Source organism: Mustelus asterias, chromosome 8, assembly GCF_964213995.1.
Source record: "Mustelus asterias chromosome 8, sMusAst1.hap1.1, whole genome shotgun sequence".
NCBI classification, from domain to species: Eukaryota; Metazoa; Chordata; class Chondrichthyes; order Carcharhiniformes; family Triakidae; genus Mustelus; species Mustelus asterias.
This window is the reverse complement of record NC_135808.1, coordinates 74800787-74824617: the sequence shown is the minus strand read 5'-3', so window position 1 is coordinate 74824617 and position 23831 is coordinate 74800787. Positions and strand designations below refer to the sequence as shown.

Sequence of the window (23831 nt, the reverse complement as noted above, 5' to 3'; positions counted from 1 at the left end):
ACAACACCAGGTTAAAGTCCAACAGGTTTATTTTGTAGCAAATGCCATTAGCTTTCAGAGCGCTGCTCCTTCGTCAGATGGAGTGGATATCTGCATCTATAGTGAGAAAAAGATATTTTTTCAGATCAATGATTATATCAGAAAAAGGTAGACGTGTAAGAGATTTTAAGCATGTACAGTCAGTGAAATGGAGGGACCATAGGAAAAAGAAAATATAGGGAAGAAAAATATACGGATATCTCACATAACCCGCGGATGTTTAATTTCTCCTTTTCCATGCCTTGTTTTAGATTCTCTCCCTTTCATTTCCTGTTCATCGTCCATATATTCCCAATCCTATTATTTTCACACTCACATGCTTGTATATCTGAGGATTTGGCTGAATGGTGACCTGGGGGGCCTCCCTCTCTTGCTGATCGAAGCAGCATCCATCCTTTGATTGACAGGACTCCCTGTTTAGTCTGTTGGTGTTTATTAGTGAGGATGCCGTCCTGAACTGTTTTCTTGGCTGTTTTCAATGTTGGATCGCTACTGTCTTTCACTGTGCTGCCGGGTTAGTTGCCAACTTGACCATTGTGACAGCAATGAATCTACAGTAACACCAGTAACAGCCCTCACCCCACTGACTTGACTGGCCACATAACAACATCGGCAATTGGACTTTCGATTTTATTTCCTAAGACTAAATAACTTTTGCTTTGAAAAAATACAATTAAGGACATTTATAAAGTCAGTTTTTCTTGCAGTTTAAGAACGCAGGGGCATGAGGATGAACAAAGAGTGGCCCCACTTCAAAAATAATTCAAAAGCGCCATGAAGTGGAGCGAGGTGCCATTATAATTGTTCTGTTTTTTTCTTTATTTAATGATCCATTTATTGTGTGTGAGTGTAAGTGTGAGAGAGAAAAATCACTGCAAAGTGGACCCTAAACACCTAGGTAAATTCAGAAAGAAATACAGAACACAAATCAGTTTTCAGTCACATTCCCCTGGATTGTAGCGTGTCTCATACCAAATTCTGGGTTTGGTAGTCGGCGTCTCTTTATTTAGGTCACTGGTTAAATTTAGACTGGTATCAGGTTTCTCCCCGGATCACCACGTCCAACCCTCCTGCTGAAGAACAAATAGGTCTCCCCCAGGAACTCCAGCCCCGGGGACAGGAGCTCCAGCCCCAGGGACAGACACAACTGCTCGGACCCTGACTGAGATCAGTGTCTGCCTCCTTTTAGCAAATCCACTCGGCTGATTTGCTTTGAATGTCGGCGCAAAACTGGACAGACTGGCAGAGGCAGAACAACACATCCAATGTTCCTCGGTATACACACCAGTTGGCACAGGAACCTGCTTCAGGACTGAGCTGCTGACCCCCATACTGCTGAGCTCACTCCGAATCCAAGCAGTGGGTGTAACAGCCAGTTCCGCACGTCGCTGTCTGACTCTTGCTGCCGGCATTTCCTTGACCTCTGGAGCTCTGCCATGACCGGGGTAGCTGTCTGTGCCGGCTCGGTTTGCACGGTGAAAGCTCTTTGGGAAGGGAGGATTCAAAGGCTGAGAGAAGACCGAGAGAGAGAGAAGGAGCGATGGAACCGGACAGCACTGAGGGGGTGAGTGCTGCGGGTAATTTAAAGACAAATCTCTTCCTGGTGAAATTATGCTGAAATTGTCTCCGTGATTTCATCTCTCTTCAGGAGAACGGTGGTGTGGCAGAACCGAATAAATCTGGCTAGGCTGAAGGAGAAAGTGGTCACCGAAGAGGGAAGAATTGTGCTGAGGATTGAGAGAGAGGAATGGAAGGTAACTGGTGGCTAAAGTTACATGAAATCTCTTTGGGAGGAAAGCAGGACAAACACACGATGATAAATCTTGTATTTATTTGGAGACAGGTTCTGTGCATTGGTTTAACCATCTTCCTTCCATGCCCTGATGTTAACGTGGATTAAGTAGATTTATTTTAGTGATAAGGTCCTCACAATATCTTGCCTCCCATGCAAGCATTTACTTAAGTTCAGCAGTTAAATAGCTTCAAATGCTTGTAGATTGTAGTATGTTAAATTATTATTTTGAGTTGATTATTTTCTGAAGAAAAGGTTAATAATTAAGACTAAAATGTTATTCTAACTGATAATTGACATATAGCTGGATCTGGGTGTACAGATCCCTGAAAGTGGCAACACAGGTGGATAAGGTGGTCAAGAAGGCATACAGCATGCTTGCCTTCATCAGCCGGGGCATAAATTATAAAAGTTGGCAAGTTACATTACAGCTGTATAAAACTTTAGTTAGGAATTTTGCATGCAGTTCTGGTCACCACACTATCAGAAGGACATGGATGCTTTGGAGAAGGTGCAAAGAAGGTTTACCAGGATGTTCCCTGGTCTGGAGGGTTTTAGGTATGAGGGGAGGTTGGATAAACTCAGATTGTTTTCACTGGAAAGACAAAGGTTGAGGGGCGACCTGATAGAGTCTACAAAATTATGAGTGGCATAGATAGGGTGGATTGTCAGAGGCTTTTTCCCTGGGTTGAGGGGTCAACTACAAGAGGGCACAGGTTTAAGGTGAGAGGTGGTAAGTTTAGGGGTGACGTGCGGGTAAAGTTTTTCACACAGCGGGTGGTGGGTGCCTGGAATATACTGCCAGTGGAGGTGGTGGAAGCAGGCACGGTAGCAACATTCAAGGTGTATCTTGATAGACACATAAACAGGAGGCAAACAGAGGGATAGAAACCACGTATCAGTGCAGGCTTGCTGGGCCTAAGGGCCTGTTCCTGTGCTGTATTGTTCTTTGTTCTTTGCATCTGGCCTAGGATTAAGAAGAGAAAATTCTGGAAATACTCAGCTGGTCAGGCCTCTGCTGTGCAGAGAGAGTAAGAAGTCTCACAACACCAGGTTAAAGTCCAACAGGTTTATTTGGTAGCAAGAGCCACTGGCTTTCGGAGCGCTGCCCCTTCGTCAGGTGAGTGGGAGTTCTGTTCACAAACAGGGCATATAAAGACACAAATTCAATTTACAAAATAATGGTTGGAATGTGAGTCTTTACAGGTAATCAAGTCTTAAAGGTACAGACAATGTGAGTGGAGAGAGCGTTAAGCACAGGTTAAAGAGATGTGTATTGTCTCCAGACAGGACAGATAGTGAGATTTTGCAAGTCCAGGCAAGTCGTGGGGATTACAGATAGTGTGACATGAACCCAAGATCCTGGTTGAGGCCGTCCTCATGTGTGCGGAACTTGGCTATCAGTCTCTGCTCAGTGACTCTGCGTTGTCGTGTGTCGTGAAGGCCGCTTTGGAGAACGCTTACCCAAAGATCAGTGACCGCTGAAGTGTTCCCCAACAGGAAGAGAACACTCTTGCCTGGTGATTATCGAGCAATGTTCATTCACCCATTGTCGTAGCGTCTGCATGGTCTCCTCAATGTACCATGCCTCGGGACATCCTTTCCTGCAGCGTATCAGGTAGACAACGTTGGCCGAGTTGCAAGAATATGTACTGTGTACCTGGTGGATGGTGTTCTCACATGAGATGATGGCATCTGTGTCGATGATCCGGCACGTCTTACAGAGGTTGCTGTGGCAGGGTTGTGTGGTGTCGTGGTCACTGTTCTCCTGAAGGCTGGGTAGTTTGCTGCGGACAATGGTCTGTTTGAGGTTGTGCGGTTGTTTGAAGGCACGAAGTGGGGGTGTGGGGATGGCCTTGGCGAGATGTTCATCTTCATCAATGACATGTTGGAGGCTCCGGAGAAGATGTAGCTTCTCCGCTCCAGGGAAGTACCGAACAACGAAGGGTACTCTGTCCACCGTGTCCCGTGTTTGTCTTCTGAGGAGGTCGGTGCGGTTTTTCGCTGTGGCGTGTCGGAACTGTTGTTCGATGAATCGAGCGCCATATCCTGTTCTTATGAGGGCATCTTTCAGCGTCTGGAGGTGTCTGTTGCAATCCTCCTCATCTGAGCAGATCCTGTGTATACGGAGGGCTTGTCCGTAGGGGATGGCTTCTTTAACGTGTTTAGGGTGGAAGCTGGAGAAGTGGAGCATCGTGAGGTTATCCGTGGGCTTGCAGTACAGTGAAGTAGAAACAGAGTTAATGGCTTGAATTTTACCATCCCGCCCACTATGCAGGATGAGGGGTGGACAATGGGAAGGTCCGTTGACATCTGGCAGGATTCTATGGTTTCGGGACAAGTGGGGCTGTAAAATCACGCCCAATGTTTCAGATGAACTTTCAGCAGATCTTTAATCTTGGAACTTTAATTTGGAATTAACAGAGAAGACAGGAGAGGAATGAGGATGAAAATGAGAGAAAAAGTAATGATGGCAGGAAAGAAGGAATGAGATAGGAAGGATGCAAAGAAAATAAGAACAGGGATGAGAGAGTACAATCCAGATTTTAAGTCAATTGTGAAATCTGAAGCAAGATGTGAGTTATACTGGTGACTAGGTTTCAAAATTTGATGCACGTAGTTACATTGAGAATATTAGTGAGCATGTTGATCATTTAAAATGTGTGGCTCTTTGTTCCAATACAGTTACTTTTTTGGTTCTTGAGCATTGAAAGGTTGACTTGCCAGTGTAATGCTGACTCTTGATAGCCAAATACAGCAGAGCTTTCCTTCACAACCTGGTATTTGGTCTATTGAATAATAAAGTGAAACCATCTGATAATACAAAGGGTCATCCTGACTCAAAATGTTGGCTCTATTCTCTCTCCACAGATGCTGTCAGACTGGCTATGATTTTCCAGCACTTTCTGTGATAATTACTGGAAGTGCTCAACAGAGGGTGATTGTGTTACCCTCCTGTGTGAAGTAGTCAGGCATTGATAGATTTTCAAACGTTTTCAAATACAGACACAGTTGAAGATTTAGAATCAAGTGGCAGATGCAATGTCACTGCTTATTGTGGAGGAATAAAAAAAAACAGATTTTCAACTTAACCTGATATGCAGAGAGCATCTGTGTCAGCTTTGACTCATTGGTAGTATTTTCACCTCTCAGTCAGTTGTTTGTGACTTCAGGTCCCTTTCCAAAGGCATAGACTTCACATCAGTGCATTACCGAGAGAGCGTAATACTGTTAGAGATGTAGACTTTCTTTTGTGAATGAGACACTCAGTTTCTTAGGTGGATATAAAGGATTCAGTTGCACTATATAAATAGAGTAGGGAGTTCTCTTCAGTGCCACCATTAATCTCGCAACCAACATCACTAGAATTTATAATCTGGTTATTAATCTAATTGCTGCTTGTGGGACCTTATTGATGCAAAATGGTTACTATGCTTCTCTATATTACTATGTGGAGATGCCGGCGTTGGACTGGGGTAAACACAGTAAGAAGTCTCACAACACCAGGTTAAAGTCCAACAGGTTTATTTGGTAGTAAACGCCACTAGCTTTTGGAGCACTGCTCCTTCGTCAGGTAAGTGGGAGATCTACAGTTACATCGATGAGTTTGTTGCAAAAAGGCAATGGAAGTTGGTCAAAGTTACAGTCAATACTAAGCTGATGGTTGGATAGGAATCAGTAAAACAAATGGCTCAGCTTTTGTGGATCCATTAGTGACAAATGCTGGGATGCAATGCAAAACCTCTGCTCCTAAATCTATATCCTGTGGTTATTGACCCCTCTACTAAGGGGAAAAGTTTCTTCCTATCTACCCCATCTATGTCCCTTATAATAACTGCAATCAGGTCCCCTTTTCTTCGAGGAAGTTATTGCTGTCCCATTTCGATTGAGCCTGCTCTAGTCTCATCGCTACAATTTGCAAAACAGTCCGATTATCCAGTACTGTGAAATTCATGACATCTATTTTCAAGTAGAAGTCTTAAAGTCTGCCAGCTGTAATTGTGGTGGCAGTTTTTCTCTTTTTTAAATAAAGTGTTATTTGCAATTAGGAATAACCCCCTCTCCCCACCACAGCAGCAGGTGTCATACCGTAATCAATTTACACATCTTTCTGTATTTATAAATCAAGATTTTAAACTTCTTTTAAAAAACTATTTTGCATGATTGCAATGCAAGATTTTGAGCAGATTGGAAGGTCAATTTAAATTCAATTATTACAGATATCAGCCTCCATTGGTCATTAGAAAAGTGTATTTAAAAGAGTATTTAAATGAAAATAAACGTTTTTACAATTACTTTCTGAAAACATTGACAATTATTAGCTGCCTTTGTGCTGGAATGACCGCAGGGAGTGTATCTTCAGGTCATGATGCCATCACAGGGTGTGGTTTCATTTTGCTGCAAGGCCTCGCTGATTGTTTGGCCATAGTGCACCACGGTGCAACAAGAGGTCAAAGCCCTTCCTGCAGCCATGCTCCATCGACCAAACATTATGGACTAGTTAAGTTCATATTTCTCAGTGCAGTCAGCCATGAACATTGCCACTTTATTACTGACTGCATAATCAGGGCCAATATGTCAGTGGCTGAATGATGGCAGATGGAATTGAATGCAGACAAGTCTGAAATATGCCGCATAGGCAATATGCATGTTTCCAACGAAATGACTTAGGATGAAGTTGAAAGAGACCTAGGAATCTTATTAGATGCAACATTCAACCTGTTTAACAAGGTAATTAGAATGTTGAAGTATGTTGTAGCTGAAACGGTTGAATATTCATTACAGGGAGTTGTGATCAACTCACACAGTGTTCTGGTCACTACTGTGTCTAACTCTGGTTGCCGAGAAACTAGAGCCACTCGGCTCAGCATACTCAATTTACCATTGGAGATGCACAGACAAGAAGGTTCTGATTCGTACAAGGTCACAATGGGATTATGGCTGAGGAAGGCAAGTCAGCCCATCTTAATTCATACATCCAGCACAAGCCTATACTTCTCCTATTGATGTATCTGCTACATTATTCCAGGAGTTTTGTCTCCACTTTCTTCCTAGAAGTCCACTGCAAGTGCTGAGCTGCTCTGCATGAAGAATTACATAGTACCTTTCACAATTTCAGGCATCCTAAAATGCTTTACAGTCGGTTAAGTACTTTCAAAATGTAGTCCTGATATCCACATCTTATCAACATGAGCATGTGCCCCCTGGTCCTAACCGGTTTAAACTATTCTATCTTTTATATATGTCTATTTGATCACCTCTAAGAAAATACTTAACAGGTTGTAGTAGCTTCAGTCATTCATTGCAACTCAGCTTGGCCAGCCTTGCAGTCCTTCTTTGCCCTACTAAAGCTTATTGGAACAGTGAGTTGAAGAAATAGAGGGAGAAAACTAGAAGAGAACATATCTCGTTCATGTATTAGATCACTATGTGTTACATTTCGAATCAGCAAGTGAAGCCCGATGATTCATTCCAAAGCCCCTGCTAGTCCTTCTCCAGAATGTATAAAAAAGTAGCCCAGTTTTAATCTGCCTCCGAATCTTGCTTTTCTCTTTCATTTGACTGTGCCGCCACATTTTATAAGATAGTTTGGGTGTAATCTTGTGAACTTCTTTAGTTTGTAAGTTTTACTGTGCCAGCTGCTAACATTTTATTTTATTTCTCAGTCACTACCAGATGCATTACAGCAAATCACATACTTACAAGAGTGGCAGATCCACAGAACTGGCTTGGAAATTATTCCTCGATTTGTTGGAAAATTCGACAATATTCTAGTGCTGGACTTGTCACGAAATTCAGTCAAGGAGATTCCAAAGGAAATAGGTTTGCACAAGTGAATTCTGACCAGTTATGGCGAGTGGAAGTATTCTCTAATGCTGTGTTGTGTATTTATATTCAGTGGATGTATCTAAATTATTGCACCTCAGGTTCATAGAATGATAGAAACTCACAGCAGATATGGAGACCATTTGGCCCATCAATCCCATGCTGACACTTTGAAATACAGTCATGCTTTGTCCCACAGCCACACCTTTTGGTCTGTCATCCTGTCCTCATCCTCAAGTACCTGTCCAACTCTCTTTTAAAATTATTTATCAGATCAGCTTCCATCATTTTTTCAGGTAGATTATTCCAAAACCCAGGAACTTTCTGTGCTGAAAAACTTCGTCTCATCTCTCCTCTAAATCTTTTGCATATGATTTTGAGTCTATAACTCTGATTATTGACCCGCCCACTAGAGAGAATAGTTTTGCTTCGATTGAAACTTCTCATCATCCTGAAAGCCTCTATTGGGTCACCTCTTAGCATTCTCTGTGCCAAGGACAACAGTCCCAACTTTACCCAGCACTTTTATAAATTAAATCCTTTGGCCCCGGTAACATCCTTGTACACCTCTTTATCCTTTCTAAGTTCTTTATATATCTCCTGAAGTTTGGTGCCAAAATTGCCCACAATACTCTAACTGAAGCCAACCAGAGATTTATAAAGTTCTAGCATAATCTCACTGCTTTTATATTTTATGACTCTATTTAGTGACTCAACACTTTATTAATCACCTTATTAACTTGCCCTGCTACCTTTCGGGTTTTGTCTATATAGTATTGATATGTAGTTTCATAAAGTTTGGGTTCTCAACCATCTTGCTTCTAAGCTACCCCCATATTATTAAAAAAAACACTAACATAATTATTTTTCTGTATTAAAATTATTTATACAAATATGCATATACACTTATTATGTTTGTTTTACCTGTCTAATGTGAGTAGAAAATTGATCATGTAATCTTCAGTACTACACTGAGGAAGTGGGGGGGTCAGTTAGCTCAATTAGCGGGACGGCTGGTTTGTGATGTGGAGCAACGTAAACATTGTGGGTTCAACTCCTGTACCAGCTGAGGTTATCCAGGAAGGCCCCCATCTTCTTAATCTTGTTCCTCACCTGAGTGAGAGCAGCCCATCATTCTCTGGGATTATGGTGGAGTACACTGAGGAAGTGCTGCATTGAGAGAGGCTGGAAACAATTGCTAACTCTATTTATTACACGTGATTTAAAACCCAATCAGCATGGTGGCATAGTGGTTAGCACTGCTGCCTCACAGTGCCAAGGACCCAGGTTTGATTCCTGGCTTGGGTCACTGTCTGTGTGGAGTCTGCACATTCTCTCTGTGTCTGCGTGGATTTCCTCCAGGTGCTCTGGTTTCCTCCCACAGTCCGAAAGAAGTGCTGGTTAGGTGCATTGGCCATGTTAAATTCTCCCTCCGTGTACCCGAACAGGCGCCAGTGTGTGGCGACTAGGGGATTTGCACAGTAACTTCATTGCAGTGTTAATGTAAGCCTACTTGTGACACTAATAAGTACACTTAAAAAAAAGCTTTAAGAACTTTATATTAACCCCACCCTCTTTGATCAGTAACTGGAAATTAGATGCAGTTTCATTTTTCCACTATCGCATATCAGAGACAAAACGCAGGATATGATCTGAAACAGGCTTGAAATCCCAGCATTACTGATATCCACTGGACTATGTGGATATAAAGAGGAAGCTCTCCTTTGGTGTCTCAATTGTTGCTAGTTATTTATTACTTACTCTCAGGCTGCTCCTTACTAAATAAATTGATGCTGCTGGTGATAATCTCAACAGACTCCCCATTGATCCACTCATAGTGTATTTCTCTGCACTGAATTGCCCTGGCCACCATATCTGAAGCACACCAGCAACCCCCGGCCCAAACCCACCAGTAACCTTTTTGATTGGCTTCATGTTGTCTGTCCAAAGTGCTGAATAAACCAATCAACCGGATTGTCCAATTGATGAAGCAAAAGCTTTTATTGGTTATTTATGACAGACTTCTTCAAACCTGGTTGGGGTGCTCAGATCCCTGGTTGAGAACCCCTGAGGTAAAGAAAGGAATAAGAACATAAGAACTAGGGGCAGGAGTAGGCCATCTGGCCCCTCGAGCCTGCTCCGCCATTCAATAAGATCATGGCTGATCTTTTCATGGACTCAGCTCTACTTACCCGCCCGCTCACCATAACCCTTAATTTCTTTACTGTTCAAAAATGTATCTATCCTTGCCTTAAAAACATTCAATGAGGTAGCCTCAAATGCTTCACTGGGCAGGGAATTCTACAGATAAACTGGTGTATTATCAAAAAAAGGAAAATGGAGTTTGCATAATAGATAACATCTGTTGTCATCAAGGGCAACCTCTCGGGCACTAGTGCTAGTATCTTGTATTTTTCATCTTTTAAATTTATAATTTTGCTATATCAGTACAAAAGCTGAATGATTTGTTCATCAACTCTCCTTGCACTAAGCTGCTGCCACTTTAATTTACGGTACCATTTACCCAGGTTAAAGACCTAGCAGAAGAAAAGAGAAAACAAATGCTCACAAACAAGATCTGTGAAGGGACATGATTGATGGATTGGGAAACCTTTACTCTTTCCAGGCTTTCTTACACTCTCAGCAGACCCCAGAGCAGGTAATGCTTGTCTATAGATTATAGTCACAGGAGAGGCAGAGGAATTCAGGCCAGTGCCCAAGAGCTTGTCCTTGATGGTCAACAGTCATTATCTATTATACAAGTGTCAGAACTGACTTAATTAATGCTACCAAGAAACTTTCCTCTTTGACTATATATCAATAAATATATATGTAGTATTTACAGTTTTTTAGGATATGTGCAGTTTACTTGATTAATTTTACATTGAAATATTCTCCCGTCTCCTAATTGTCTCCCTCCCCAGTTTTAACAGCACTATAGTCCAGATGGGATTCAACACAATTGCCAGCTATTCCTTGGTACCTTGTTCAAGTGATCATTCTTTATGTGTGAACCTTGCCAATGAATGCTGGCAGAGTATTGTACTACATTCGGTATTACAGCCAAGTTTGTTGCTTCCTCTCATCAGATTTCCACACATACTTGCTAGCACTGAATTTTAATTCCTGAATTTTTAAAATTCTCCTCCATCCTATTGTTAGCCATGGGACAGGGCAGCCTAACCATTCCCCCATTTAAGATCAATTTTTTCTACACAGATTACAGAAATCTGTATGGTACGGTAGCATAGTGGATAGTACTGCTGCTTCACAGCTCCAGGGACCTGGGTTCGATTCCCGGCTTGGGTCACTGTCTGTGTGGAGTTTGCACATTCTCCTCGTGTCTGCGTGGGCTTCCTCCGGGTGCTCTGGTTTCCTCCAACAGTCCAAAGATGTGCAGGTTAGGTTGATTGGCCATGCTAAATAATTGCCCTTAGTGTCCTGGGATGCGTAAGTTAGAGGGATTAGTGGGTAATTATGTAAGGATATGGGGATAGGGCCTGGGTGGGATCGTGGTCGGTGCAGACTCGATGGGCCGAATGGCCTCTTTCTGTGCTGTTGGGTTTCTAAGATTCTAAGATTACAGCTTCATATTTCACCAAGCATGCAGGTTCTCATTTGCTATAATTCTATGACACTATTACCCAGTACTTTTGTGACTATATGTTATTGCTTTGAAACTATCCTATAGTATACATAGGGTTTACATAATCATACAGAACATATGAAATAGGAGCAGGAATTGGCCACTTGGCTCTTCAAGCTTGCTTCACCATTCAACACGATCATGCTGATTTGACTGTAACCTCCCTCTTATCCTGGTAACCTTTCATCACCACCCCTCCTTGTTTATCAAGAATCTATTTACTTCTGTCTTGATAGTATTCAAGACTCTGCTTCCACTGTCTTTTGAGGAAGGAAGTTCCAGAGACTCTCTATCCTTTGAGGAAAAAAAATCTTCTCATCTCTGTCTTAAATGGGCAACCCCTTATTTTTAAACAGTGACCCCCTAGTTCGAGATCCTTCCACAAGAGGAAACATCCTCTCCACATCCATCCTGTCAAGACCCCTCAGGATCTTATATGTTTCAATCAAGTCACCTCTTACCCATCTAATCTCCAATGGATATAAATTCAGACTGTCCAGTTAACCTGCCCACTCCTGGTATTAGCTTAGTAAACCTTCTCTGAACTGCTTCTAATGCATTTCCATCCTTTATTAAATAAGGAGACCAATACTGTACACTGTACTCCAGATGTGGTCTCACCAGTATTCTGAACAATAGAAGCATATCCTCCCCCACTTTTGTATTCAATTCCCCTTGCAATAAATGATCACATTCTATTAGCTTTCCTAATTATTTGCCACACCTGCATACTAATGTTTTGCAATTCATGAACACCCAAGTTCCTCTGAACATCAGAGCTCTGCAATTTCACGCCATTTAGATAATGTGTTTCTTTTTTATTCCTCTTGCCAAAATGGACAATTCTACATTTGCCCACATTACACTCCATTTGCCAAATCTTTTTTTTCACTCAGGTACCAATCTATGTCACCTTGTAGTCTCTTATTTTCCTACCAATCTTTGTATCATGAGCAAATTTAGCAATGATCCTTTCATCCAGCCATTTATGTAAAATGATGGTGGGTCCTCCCCTTGGAATCGTTCTTTCTTGCTGGAATGTATCTATTCTGTGTATTCGGAAATATTCCTTTAAATGTCTGTCACTGCATCTCTTTTGGCCTCTCCTGGAAAAACATTTTATTGACATGTACTGCTAAAGTTACTTTGAGCTATTTAAGGAGATCAGTTCTAATTGTCATTGGAAGTAGTAAATATGAGTAACCTGACTCAACAGATCCTATTGACAGCAGTGAAACAGAGAAGGGAACAGTTACAAGTGCATTTATAAACATTTTGCCAAGAATTTCATTCAACCATATTGGACAACTTTGAACATAATTACATTTCTGGTCCAAATCAAAATGTTTGCTCTAATAATTTGATTTAAATGAAAATCTATTCCTTAGTAAGTAAGGGACTGCTTTAAACTCATATATCAGCTCCTGGAATTAAAGGTAGATTACTGACCTGGTTAGGAAATTGGTTGTGTGGCAGGAGACAAGGACGAGGGATGATAGTCAAGTACTTAAGTTGGTGAGATGTGACTGGCAGTGTCCCACAGTGGTCTGTGGTGAGGTCCCAACTATGTATTTATTAATGATTCAGATGATGGAATAGAAGGTCACATATTCAAATTTGCCAGTTACACAAAGATGTGATATTGTAAACAATATAGTCAGAAGCATAAGACTATGAGATATTAGCAGATGAAATAAATGGGCAAAGTTGTGACAAATGGATTTCAATGTAGACAAATGTGAGGTCACCCACTTTGGACATATAAAGGTTAGAGCAAGGTACTTTCTAAATGGTTAAACAGTGGCAGTCCAGATAGACTTAGAAGTCCATGTATATAGATCATTAAAATGTCATGAACAGGTACAGAAAAAATTGAAGAGGCAAATAGAATGTTGGCCTTTACATCTCAAAAACTAGAATACAAGCAGGTAGAAATCATTTTTCAGCCACATAAAGCCCTGGTTAGACCACACCTGGAGTACTGAAAACAGTTTTGACCACCACAACTTAGGAAGCATATATGTGTCTTGGGGGGAGTTTAGAGGAATAATACCTCGACTTTAAAGATTAAATCACAACATCAACAAACTAGTATTGTATTGTATTCTGGAATCTAGAAGAATAAGGGGCAATTTGATCAAAGCTTTCAAAATATGAAGAGGAATTTAGAGTAGATTGAGAGAAATGCTGAAGGGAGAGTCTAGGACTAGGTGACATAATCTAAAAGTTAGAGCCAGACCTTTCAGGGTTGAAATTAGGCAATACTGTTACATACAAAAGGTGTCTGAAGTTTGGAACACTCTTCTCCCAATGGCAACTGATGCTAGATCTATTGTTAATTTTAATTCTGAGATCTCTTTTGCTAAGCAAAGGTATTAAAGGCGAGTATATGGAGCTAGGATGCAGATCAGCCATTATGTCACTGAATGACATAACAGGCTTGAAGGGCTAAATGACCTACTGTCCTATGCTCCCATAATCTAAAGCGTCCATTCTGAATATAATGTTAGCCAACATTCACAACAGTGATTACACTTCAAAGGTAGTTAATTGATTATAAAGTGTTTTGGAACTGCTGAGGTTATGAAAGGCACTATGTAAATGTTTCCATTTATTTGCAAACTCCAATAATGTTTTGAAGAGTTTTTTTACAATAAAGAAACTAGGGTGAGACCTTATGGGTGGGACCTTGCAACATTGTGTGTGTCATATGAGAAATTGTTAATAAATGTTCAGTTGAAGAATCTGAACAAATTAACATGAACAATGTTTGTTGCAAAATGAGACATTAGTGCTAATGGCAAAAGGTGATGCTCAGAACTTTACCTTCCTCCCCTGCAGGACAATTGACCAAACTACGAGAGCTCTACATCAGTTATAACAGACTGCGTGAAGTGCCTGAGGAGCTTGGTGACTGTGAAAACCTGGAGAAACTAGATTTATCTGTAAACAGGGATCTGTGTGATTTACCCGAACAGGCATGTGTATCTTATTTTACCCTGTTTCTTGACTTGGAAAAAATACGATCTAGAGGATTCTTCACACTGTTTAAATAAGCATTTGTATGTTGAAATGTGAGAGTCTTGTATTATCAGTTTTAGATTATGGACAACTGGACTATGTGCCTTTCGTCTAAGACCTATGGTGAAAAATATAATTATGGGTGCCATTACACTATCACTTTAGCTTCTGTGTAAAGGGTTGCATATTGCTGGAGGAGGCAGTCTCACATCAGGAGAGTTTGACAGTGTATTTGCTATAGCTCTAGTGGAATGTTAAACCTGTGATTGTTGAATGTTCTGGGCATTTTAGAATTTTGATTTAAAGGTTCAAAGTGTGAACAGTTCCCAAAAGGGATCTCAATGTATTTGAAATGTAACCTCCAGGAAGAAAATTCTGGACATACATGTGAGCAAGCGTGCAAAGAGTTCATTCCTAGCCAGTGGGTATATATGATAAATTCAGTTTTGCAGCTGCTAGTCTGGCATAATTACACCTATAAATTTGATATAATTGACCAAATAACGCCATGGAATGGAATGAGAAAATGACCATGAAAACTACCAGATTGTGGTCTGAACCTTTTTTTTGTTCTTTCATGAGATGTGGCCATTGTCGGCAAGGCCAACATTTGTTGCCCATCCCTAGTTGCCCTTGAGTGGACTTCTCTGGTAACCGAAAGCTTGTGTGGCTTTTGCTACCAAATAAACCTGTTGGACTTTAACCTGGTGTTGTTAAACTTCTTACAACAGTTATGATGATCAGAACTGGGATCTGCCAAACCTAGCCATTCTGGTCTCCATGTCGCCATGCTCCATGGTCTGTGTTGACAATTAATGAACTAAGGCAAGACAATAAACACTGGCTTAGATTTTGATGTACTAATAATAGCAACACTATCAGCATTTGCCTTCCTTGCATTGGTGGGAGACCCTGCAACTTTGATAGTGTGCACATTGTATTAAAAGGCTGTGGAGACCCATTCTTCACATCTCCAGAGCTCACCATTATCAGGGCGGAGGTGGAAGAATTGGCTATGGTGAGAATTTGGGTTAATTCCCCCTAATGATCTTTTTTCAACAGATGTTTTGCAGAGGCATTTAGCAAATATTTAGTGAGTGCAACAGGATCAAATTATATGACATTTTAACAAAACGTATAACACTTATTACATGTTTAAATGTATGCCTGCTTAACATTATTTATCTTTTAAAGATATTTTAATGCATAACTTTTTAATATGATCAAATTAATCTGACTGTTTAAAAATCTACCAATGTATATATTTTTTAAATGATTCCAATCAAATTGATCTGACTTAATTTTTTTTGTTCTGATAACATTAGCATGAATCTATTATGATAGATAATGCAGGAGCTTACTTTTGGCAGATTCTGTGGGTCTGGTTTTTATCCATTGCACCACTGCAATTGGCTGCGCTCAAGAACACAGCAGAGCCATGCTAAGGCTCACACAGTGAGGAATTGTAGATGCACAATGTAATACAGATGCATCAATACTCCACAGTTGTAAAGAGTATTTTCCCTGCATTATATATCCTAATCTCCCCAACAAGTACCACCTTTAGAAATCCAAAATCGTAGCTTTCCTGAAGGCTCAGCAAGTTTACCAGTGAGAAGTGGCCCAAAGAGACAACACACTGTTTTCTCAGTGTTGGCCGCATTCAAATAATAAATGTTTTAAAATAATTGCTTAATAATTCTGGTGGAGGATTGCACTTATTTAATTGCAAACATTCTTTTACCTCTTTAGCTGTCTCATCTGCAAAGTCTCTATCACCTCGATCTGTCCATGAACTGCTTCACCACCTTCCCCTCAGCTATTCTGAGTATGCCTGCACTTGAATGGTTAGATATGGGCAGCAACAAACTGAAGGAGCTTCCAGATGATATAGTCAGGTAACAAACAATATTTTAATATTAAGTACAGTGTCTTCATTTTCTGCTCTTCCAAAAGATTTGAAATTTAAACCTTTCAAGATTTGCAGTATCACAATCTCTTTTAAAAATGTGATTATTATGGTTAACATTACATTTCATTTAGCTATTTTTGCTGATGTGGTGTTGCTAAAAATTTATTTAAATGCTGAGTATACACACGCATATTTCATAAGTGTATTTTTGGCTACTCAACTTCAGATGCATCAAAGCTGAGAATCACCCTAGCATCACGTAGTGTCCACACAGGTGATTGTTCAATTAACATCATTGTTAAAGTAAAGTTTATTTATTAGTCACAAGTAGGCTTACATTAACACTGCAATGAAGTTACTGTGAAAATCCCCTAGTCGCCACACTCCGGCGCCTGTTCGGGCACACTGAGGGAGAATTTAGCATGGCCAATGCACTTAACCAGCACGCCTTTGGGACTGGGGGAGGAAACCGAAGCACCTGGAGGAAACCCACACAGACACGGGGAGAACGTGCAGACTCCGCACAGGCAGTAACCCAAGCTGGGACCCGGGTCCCCGGTGCTGTGAGGCAGCAGTGCCAACCATTGTGCCACCATGCCACCCAGTGATTAGGAGTAGTAAATCTAACTGATTTTCTTTTACATTACCAATTGGGACTCTGACAATTAGTAGCTTAACTGAGATCAGTTTACACATTCAGCAGAGACCAAAATAAGAATCTGGGATTTGCGTTGTCTCCTTGGGCCAGCTACTTACTCAGTAAACTTGCTGAGCCTTCAGGATAGCTACAGTTTTGAATTTCTAAAGGTGGTACTTGTTGGGGAAATATAATGCAGGGAAAATGCTCTTTATAATTGTACAGTATTGATATATCTGTATTACCTTGTGCATTTACAATAGTAGAGTACAAGTGTAATATTTATTTTGAAAAAAATGCCCACCATGGATAGACGAAAATTTGGATAACATTCCTGTACATATGTGAGGTAGGCCAGACAGAATTCATGAGTGCATAAATGTATTTATTACGTTGCTTTCTGCTATTTTTTAATTTTTCCACTGACAGAATGCAAAACCTACACACAATGTGGCTACAGAGGAATGAAATCACTCACCTGCCGGAAGCCATCAGTAAACTGAAAAATCTTGGTACTCTAGTTCTAACAAGCAACAAGCTAGAGCAAATCCCAGTGTGTATGGAAGAAATGGTAAATTTGAGGTAACAAAACACTGGAAAGCAGTCATTGTATGTGTATTTGTAATCAGTGTTTTTTATGCTCATTGATTTTAACAAGTGGAAAATTGGTGGCTTGTCATTGAAGCAGAAAACCATCCTGTTCTTCACAAGGACCTTCATGATATGTGAATCTAGAGAACCTTGGAAAATTATGAGTATTGCATCTATAATTTTCCTCATTAATTTCTTGTAATGTCATGGAATGACTCCAGCAGATCTTAGCAATTTATCCATCTCTTAAGTCCCATTATTTTCTCCATTAACATTTTGAACTTATGTAAGTCTATGAAGTTCCTCTCTTGACTTATTTTTAGATTGTTTTGTACCGCTAGTATTTTTCCTCTATCTTAATTGTAAAAATGGATACAAGGTAGTCAGTACGAAGTCTGCCATTTCCTAATTGTCCATGATAGTCTAACCCGCATCTGCCATTAATGGACAATTTGCCATTCTTACTCAAATTTATTAAAACCCAATTGGTTACGTAAAAGAAAATCAGTTAGGTATAATACCAGTTTTACTGTTTGCCCCTTGTAGGTTTTTCATGTTCTCTTTGTTTGCACCAATTATTAGTTCATTCTCTGCTATGATTGTGTTAACATTGTGTCAGCCTTGATTTAATTGGTAGCACTCTTGCATCTTAGTCAAAGACCCACTCTAGGACTTGAGCACAAAAATCAAGGCTGATTCTCCTGTTCAGTACTAAAGGAATGCTAACACTGCCAGAAGTACAATCTTTTGGATGAGATATTAAACCTGTCCTCTTAAGTAGATGTAAAAGATCTCATGGCACTAGTTTGAAGAAGCGTGGGCAGGTTATCTCTGATTTCCTGGCAATATTTATCCTCAGTCAACATCACAAAAACAGATTTGTCGTTGGTCACATTGTTGTTTGTTGGAGCTTGCTGTGCGCAAATCAGCTGCCACATTACCTACATTACAACTGTAACACTTCTAAAGTACTTCATTGGCTGTAAATTGCTTTGAGACCCCCTGTGGTCTTAAAAGCAGCTATCTCAATGCAAGTCTTTTTTCTTTCATAATAGCACCCCCCCCCACCCCCACCAGAAGGCAAGATTCCCATTTTTTGATGCATTTGTCTAAGTTTTTAGCTTGATCCTGCATTTTATCTCTTTTGTTGACTGTCGTTGCTATCTAAACAAGTAGAGTGCTTTTTAGTGGTATGTACAGATCACTCTATGACCTAGTGGAAGCAGTTCTGTCTTTCAGTCAGAAGTTTGTTACCCGCTACAAACTACGAATGGAATATGGTATCTGAATACTGAGCTGAATTTCAGCAGAATATTCCTATTCACAGATTGACTAATGCCTCAGTGGTAATATTTGCACCCGAATCAGAAAGGTTGGATTCAAGATAGTTTGGCAAATGGGGACGAGTTTAATGACTTATAATTTTGATCTAGTGTCCAGTGGGGGCTTCCAATGTCAGATCTTAGATGTGCAATTTATTTGATTTATTAATTTCATTTTGTACTTCCACAGCTCGTTTCAAAAATCACTGGTTCACCCTCAACTGGATTATTGTGTCTAATTCCAGGCACTACACTTTAGAAATGATGTGAAGGTTCCAGAGAGGATACAGAATAGATTTACAAAAATGGTTCTGGGGTGAGGGACTTCAGCTACATGTATGGATTGCGGAAGGTCGGGTTATCCTTCTTGAGAAGAGAAGGTTCAGAGAAGATCTGAAAATGGTGTTCAAAATTATGAGGGGTCTAGGCAGAAATAGATAAAGAGAAATGGTTCCCTTGGTGGAAATTCAAGAACTAGAGGATACCGAGACATGAGGAAAAACTTTTTCACACAGCAGATGGTTAGGATTTGGCATATGCTGCCTGAGTGTGGTGGAGACAGATTCAATCAGAGAGCTGCCATGGACATAATGGTCCCAAATGTTTACTTCTGTGATTCTAAAGAATGTCTTTATCATTGATCTGATGTGGTTAATGTATTTGAAAGGTTTGTGAATCTGCGGGATAATCCTCTTCAGCTCCACGTAACTCTACCCCAGTGTGTAAACCCAGAGGAAGAGGAAGACCGTGAATTATTTGGAGTAGAATTTATGCAAGCCTACATTCAGGAATTAAAAAGTGAGTAAAGGGACATTTTATCTTCAATTTACATTTATCTTGTAAAAAAAATCAGTGAGCGAAAATTTAAAAAACAGCCTGCTGCATCATGAAAAACATTAAAGGAAACTGATGGACTGTAGCACTACATTCTGCACCATCTCCTTTCCTTCTTTATGAATGGTATGCTTTGTCTGTATAGTGCACAAGAAACAATACTTTTTACTGTATACAAGTACATGTGACAATAATAAATTTAAAAAATTGAAAATCGATCAGTTTTCTATAATGTTGTGCTGATCAAAGATTGTATTAGTAATTGTCAAATTATTGATATTAATAGTTTGTTATATGGAAATCACAGTTACACAATGAAACACTGCTAAAATCCTATAAAAATGTGATTACAAATGAAATTCCAAACCTTAGAACCCAAACATTAGTCACAACAAGCTTCATCATCAATGGCCTGATCAGGAATAAGAGTTATGTTCGCAATGTATCTCTAAAAGCTTATAGATTTCTGGCAATGAATGATAATGTGCTTAGATGATACATATTCTTCTGATTTTGACCAGTGTTTGTTGCCATTGATCTAAGTGTTTTGTGCAGATGTGTTTACAATATCACTGACTGTATACATATAGTCTTCTATTCTGTGTCGAGAACAAGCTCAAGAAAGATCAGGTTAATATGCTGATATTTCTCTCCTTCTCATTCCAAGTGTCCACATTTGAGTTATAGCACTTCCCTGTAGGATCATTTGAATGCCCAAACACCAACATTCTTCAGGCAACTGTGGCATGCAATTGAAGGAGGGCCACTTAAAGTTTACCAGACTGTAACAAGGAAATGAGTGGTAGTATTAAAAATTTAAGTACCAAGGAAGAAAATGGTCTTAATTAACAAATATTTTGCCATTTAGTCAACATGGATTAATTATGGAACTATTGGATAACTAAGGAAATAAAGGAGAGTATTAAATTAAAAACCGATGCGTACAGAGTGGTCAAAACTAGTGGGGAATTAGAAGATTGGGAAAGCTTTAAAAAACAAAGAACTACTAAGAAAGCGATAAAGAAAGGAAAGATAGATTATGAAACTAAACTAGCGCAAAATATAAAAACTGATAGTAAAAGTTTTTACAAATATATAAAAAGGAAAAGAGTAGCTAAAGTAAATGTTGGACCCTTAGAAGACGAGAAGGGGGATTTAATAATGGGAAACGAGGAAATGGCCGAGGCCTTAAACAAGTTTTTTGTGTCGGTCTTCATGGTAGAGGACACAAATAGCTTACCGAAAATTGACGGTCGTGGGACTGTAGGGGGTGAGGTCCTTAAAACGATTACTATTACTAAAGAGGTAGTGCTTGGTAGGCTAAATGGGACTAAAGGTAGACAAGTCCCCGGGCCCTGATGGAATGCATCCCAGGGTACTCAAATGGCAGAAGTAATAGCAGATGTGTTGGTTGTAATTTATCAAAATTCGCTGGACTCTGGGGAAGTGCCGGCTGATTGGAAAACAGTTAATGTGATGCCACTGTTTAAAAAAGGAGGTAGACAAAAGGCGGGTAACTACTGGCTGGTTAGCTTAACGTCCATAGTTGGGAAATTGCTGGAATCTATCATTAAAGAAGAAATAGCAGGACACCTGGAAAAAAATGGTTCGATCAAGCAGACGCAGCATGGATTCATGAAGGGAAAGTCGTGTTTGACGAATTTACTGGATTTTTATGAAGATGTAACGAGTGCAGTTGACAGAGGGGAACCGGTGGATGTGGTGTTTTTGGATTTCCAGAAGGCGTTCGATAAGGTGCCTCACAAAAGGTTGCTGCAGAAGATTAAGGTACATGGAGTTGGGGGTAATGTGTTAGTGTGGATTGAGGATTGGCTATCTAACAGGAAGCAGAGAGTTGGAATAAATGGGTGCTTTTCTGGTTGGCAGGTTGGTGACTTCGATGATCTGGAGGAGGGGACCGAGTGTAGGGTAACAAAGTTTGCAGATGACACAAAGATGAGTGGGAAAGCGAATTGCGTGGAGGATGCAGAAAGTCTGCAGAGAGATTTGGATAGGCTGAGTGAGTGGGCAAGGATCTGGCAGATGGAGTACGATGTTGATAAGTGTGAGATTATCCACTTTGGAAGGAATAATAGTAAAATGGACTATTATTTAAATGGTGAAAAATTACAACATGCTACTGTGCAGAGGGACCTGGGGGTCCTTGTGCATGAATCGCAAAAACTCAGTTTGCAGGTGCAGCAGGTGATCAAGAAGGCAAATGGAATGTTGGCCTTTATCGCGAAAGAGATGGAGTATAAAAGCAGGGAGGTCTTGCTGCAATTGTATAAGGTACTGGTGAGGCCACAACTAGAGTACTGTGTGCAATTTTGGTCCCCTTATTTGCAGAAGGACATATTGGCCTTGGAGGGAGTACAGAGAAGGTTCACCAGGTTGATACCGGAGGTTGGCTTATGAGGAGAGATTGAGTAGATTGGGCCTGTACTCGTTGGAGTTTAGAAGGCTGAGGGGAGATCTTATAAAGACATATAAGATAATGAAGGGGCTAAACAGGGTAGAGGCAGAGAGATTCTTTCCACTTAGAAAGGAAACAAGAACTAGAGGACACAGCCTCAAAATAAGGGGGAGTCAGTTTAGAACAGAGTTGAGGAGGAACTTCTTCTCTCAGACGGTAGTGAATCTCTGGAATTCTCTGCCCATTGAAGCAGTGGAGGCTACCTCATTAAATATGTTTAAGTCACAGGTAGATAGATTTCTAATCAATAAGGGAATTAAGGGTTATGGGGAGCGGGCAGGTAAGTGGTACTAAACCACTGTCAGATCAGCCATGATCGTATTGAATGGCGGGGCAGGCTCGAGGGGCTAGATGGCCTACTCCTGCTCCTATTTCTTATGTTCTTATTCCAAAAATTGTATTGGTATAATCCTGGTGGAAGCTACGTTTTACAATTAATTATATCACTGGTTTTGTGACTCAACAAAGTTAAGATATAACTTCAAATCAAGTTATAGTCGGTAGGAATCATTCATCATGAAAGCATAGTGGTAACAATTCTCCCCTGCACAATTGGTAACAAAATTATGAATGTTTGCAAATATCACACTTTCAATACACAAGTAAAGTTCAGAGAAAATATATTCCCTACTGTTCATTTAATTGAATTGTCTATAATGTAACACCACAAACAAATATAAACAAAGTTATTTATTTTGTCTTTCAGGCAAAAAAACGTACACCTCAAATCTGTCAGTTACAATTGAGGCTGAAATATCCTTCTGAAATCAAGCTGCCTTCAACTGCAAAGCAAATTCTACATTAAAAGAAAACAATGTACAGCTAAATATTCTTTATATAAACTTTAAAACTGTTGTGAAATTATGATGAGATAATGTTTCTTTGATTTGGATTAAGGTTTAAAAAGACCTAATAAATGAAAATTGCACAACTGAAAGCTATTCTGGTTATTGTGAACCATATAGTACAAATGTGTTGTAAGACAAGGAGAACCCAGGAAGGGTTAATGACAGGACAATGAGTGGAATACATTGCTTAACAGATAACGTTACAAGGAATTCATCAGCAAAATTTGTTTAACAGTTTACAACGCATCAACTGCTGAAATTCACTTCAGAGTTCTCACTTTCCTGAATCTTTGGAAGAGGAACAGCTGTAAGCAGGACATTTTCTAGGGAGATGCTGGGACTAGTGTAATACTGTAAGGCTGAATCAAATCCTTGCTGCTTCAAATACCAAATCCGTCCCTGGTCTATCAATCGTTTGCATAGGCGACCCAAATGTTCTCTTTCTGCTGCAGTCAGTGTCCTGATAAGAAATTAAAATAAATTAAACAACTGAAGAATAAAACATTTTTGTGCAGTTGAAGTGGAAGTACTCGTCTCTGTCTCATCCTCTTGCATTATGCAATACCACCCCAAAAAACTGATTCATAGACAATTTCTGAGCTCACTATGCTTCTGTCACACATAGCCTGCTGGCACAGAACCTGCCATTCCTAGCTGAGATAATTGGGTTTTGGTTCTTTCTATTTTTAAGTTTAAAAAAAAATCACGAGATGTGGTCATCACTGGCAAGGGCAACATTTATTGTTCATTCCTGAAATGCCTCGGGTAGATGGTGATGAACTGCCTTCTTGAACCGCTGCAATATATAGTGCAAGTATTTTCAACTGTACTGTTAGGTAGCGAGTTCCAGGATTTTGACCCAGCAATGATGGAGGAGCCATGACAAT

At 40.1% G+C, this 23831-nt stretch overlaps 2 protein-coding genes across 3 annotated transcripts in view; one reads left to right on the top strand and one right to left on the bottom strand.

Annotated features, from left to right (window-relative positions):
- Positions 1 to 1085: 1085 nt before the first annotated feature.
- On the top strand, positions 1086 to 23033 carry lrrc39 (leucine rich repeat containing 39). Its single transcript, XM_078218224.1, has 8 exons — positions 1086 to 1603; positions 1688 to 1793; positions 7498 to 7654; positions 14145 to 14281; positions 16077 to 16222; positions 17303 to 17455; positions 19454 to 19584; positions 22803 to 23033. Exons 1-8 carry the CDS (start codon positions 1476 to 1478, stop codon positions 22859 to 22861), a joined length of 1017 nt encoding a protein of 338 aa, XP_078074350.1. The 5' UTR covers positions 1086 to 1475; the 3' UTR covers positions 22862 to 23033.
- The window catches only part of trmt13 (tRNA methyltransferase 13), a 29890-nt gene continuing 28759 nt past the window's right edge, over positions 22701 to 23831 (bottom strand). Inside the window, exon 11 of one of the 2 annotated variants that reach the window (XM_078218222.1) lies at positions 22701 to 23404. In XM_078218222.1, coding sequence (XP_078074348.1) covers positions 23191 to 23404 — 214 coding nt within the window. In that variant the 3' untranslated portion in view covers positions 22701 to 23190. The remainder of the gene's footprint in view (positions 23405 to 23831) is intronic. The other variant, XM_078218223.1, reaches the window with a different exon arrangement.

Bases quoted from the DNA above. Each gene is read 5' to 3' on its own strand.
- lrrc39 (XM_078218224.1), top strand. From the start codon at position 1,476: ATGACCGGGGTAGCTGTCTGTGCCGGCTCGGTTTGCACGGTGAAAGCT. The intron at 7,655-14,144 runs GTTTGCACAAGT...CCTCCCCTGCAG, and splicing joins GGAGATTCCAAAGGAAATAG to GACAATTGACCAAACTACGA. The intron at 19,585-22,802 runs GTGAGTAAAGGG...TTTGTCTTTCAG, and splicing joins CTACATTCAGGAATTAAAAA to GCAAAAAAACGTACACCTCA.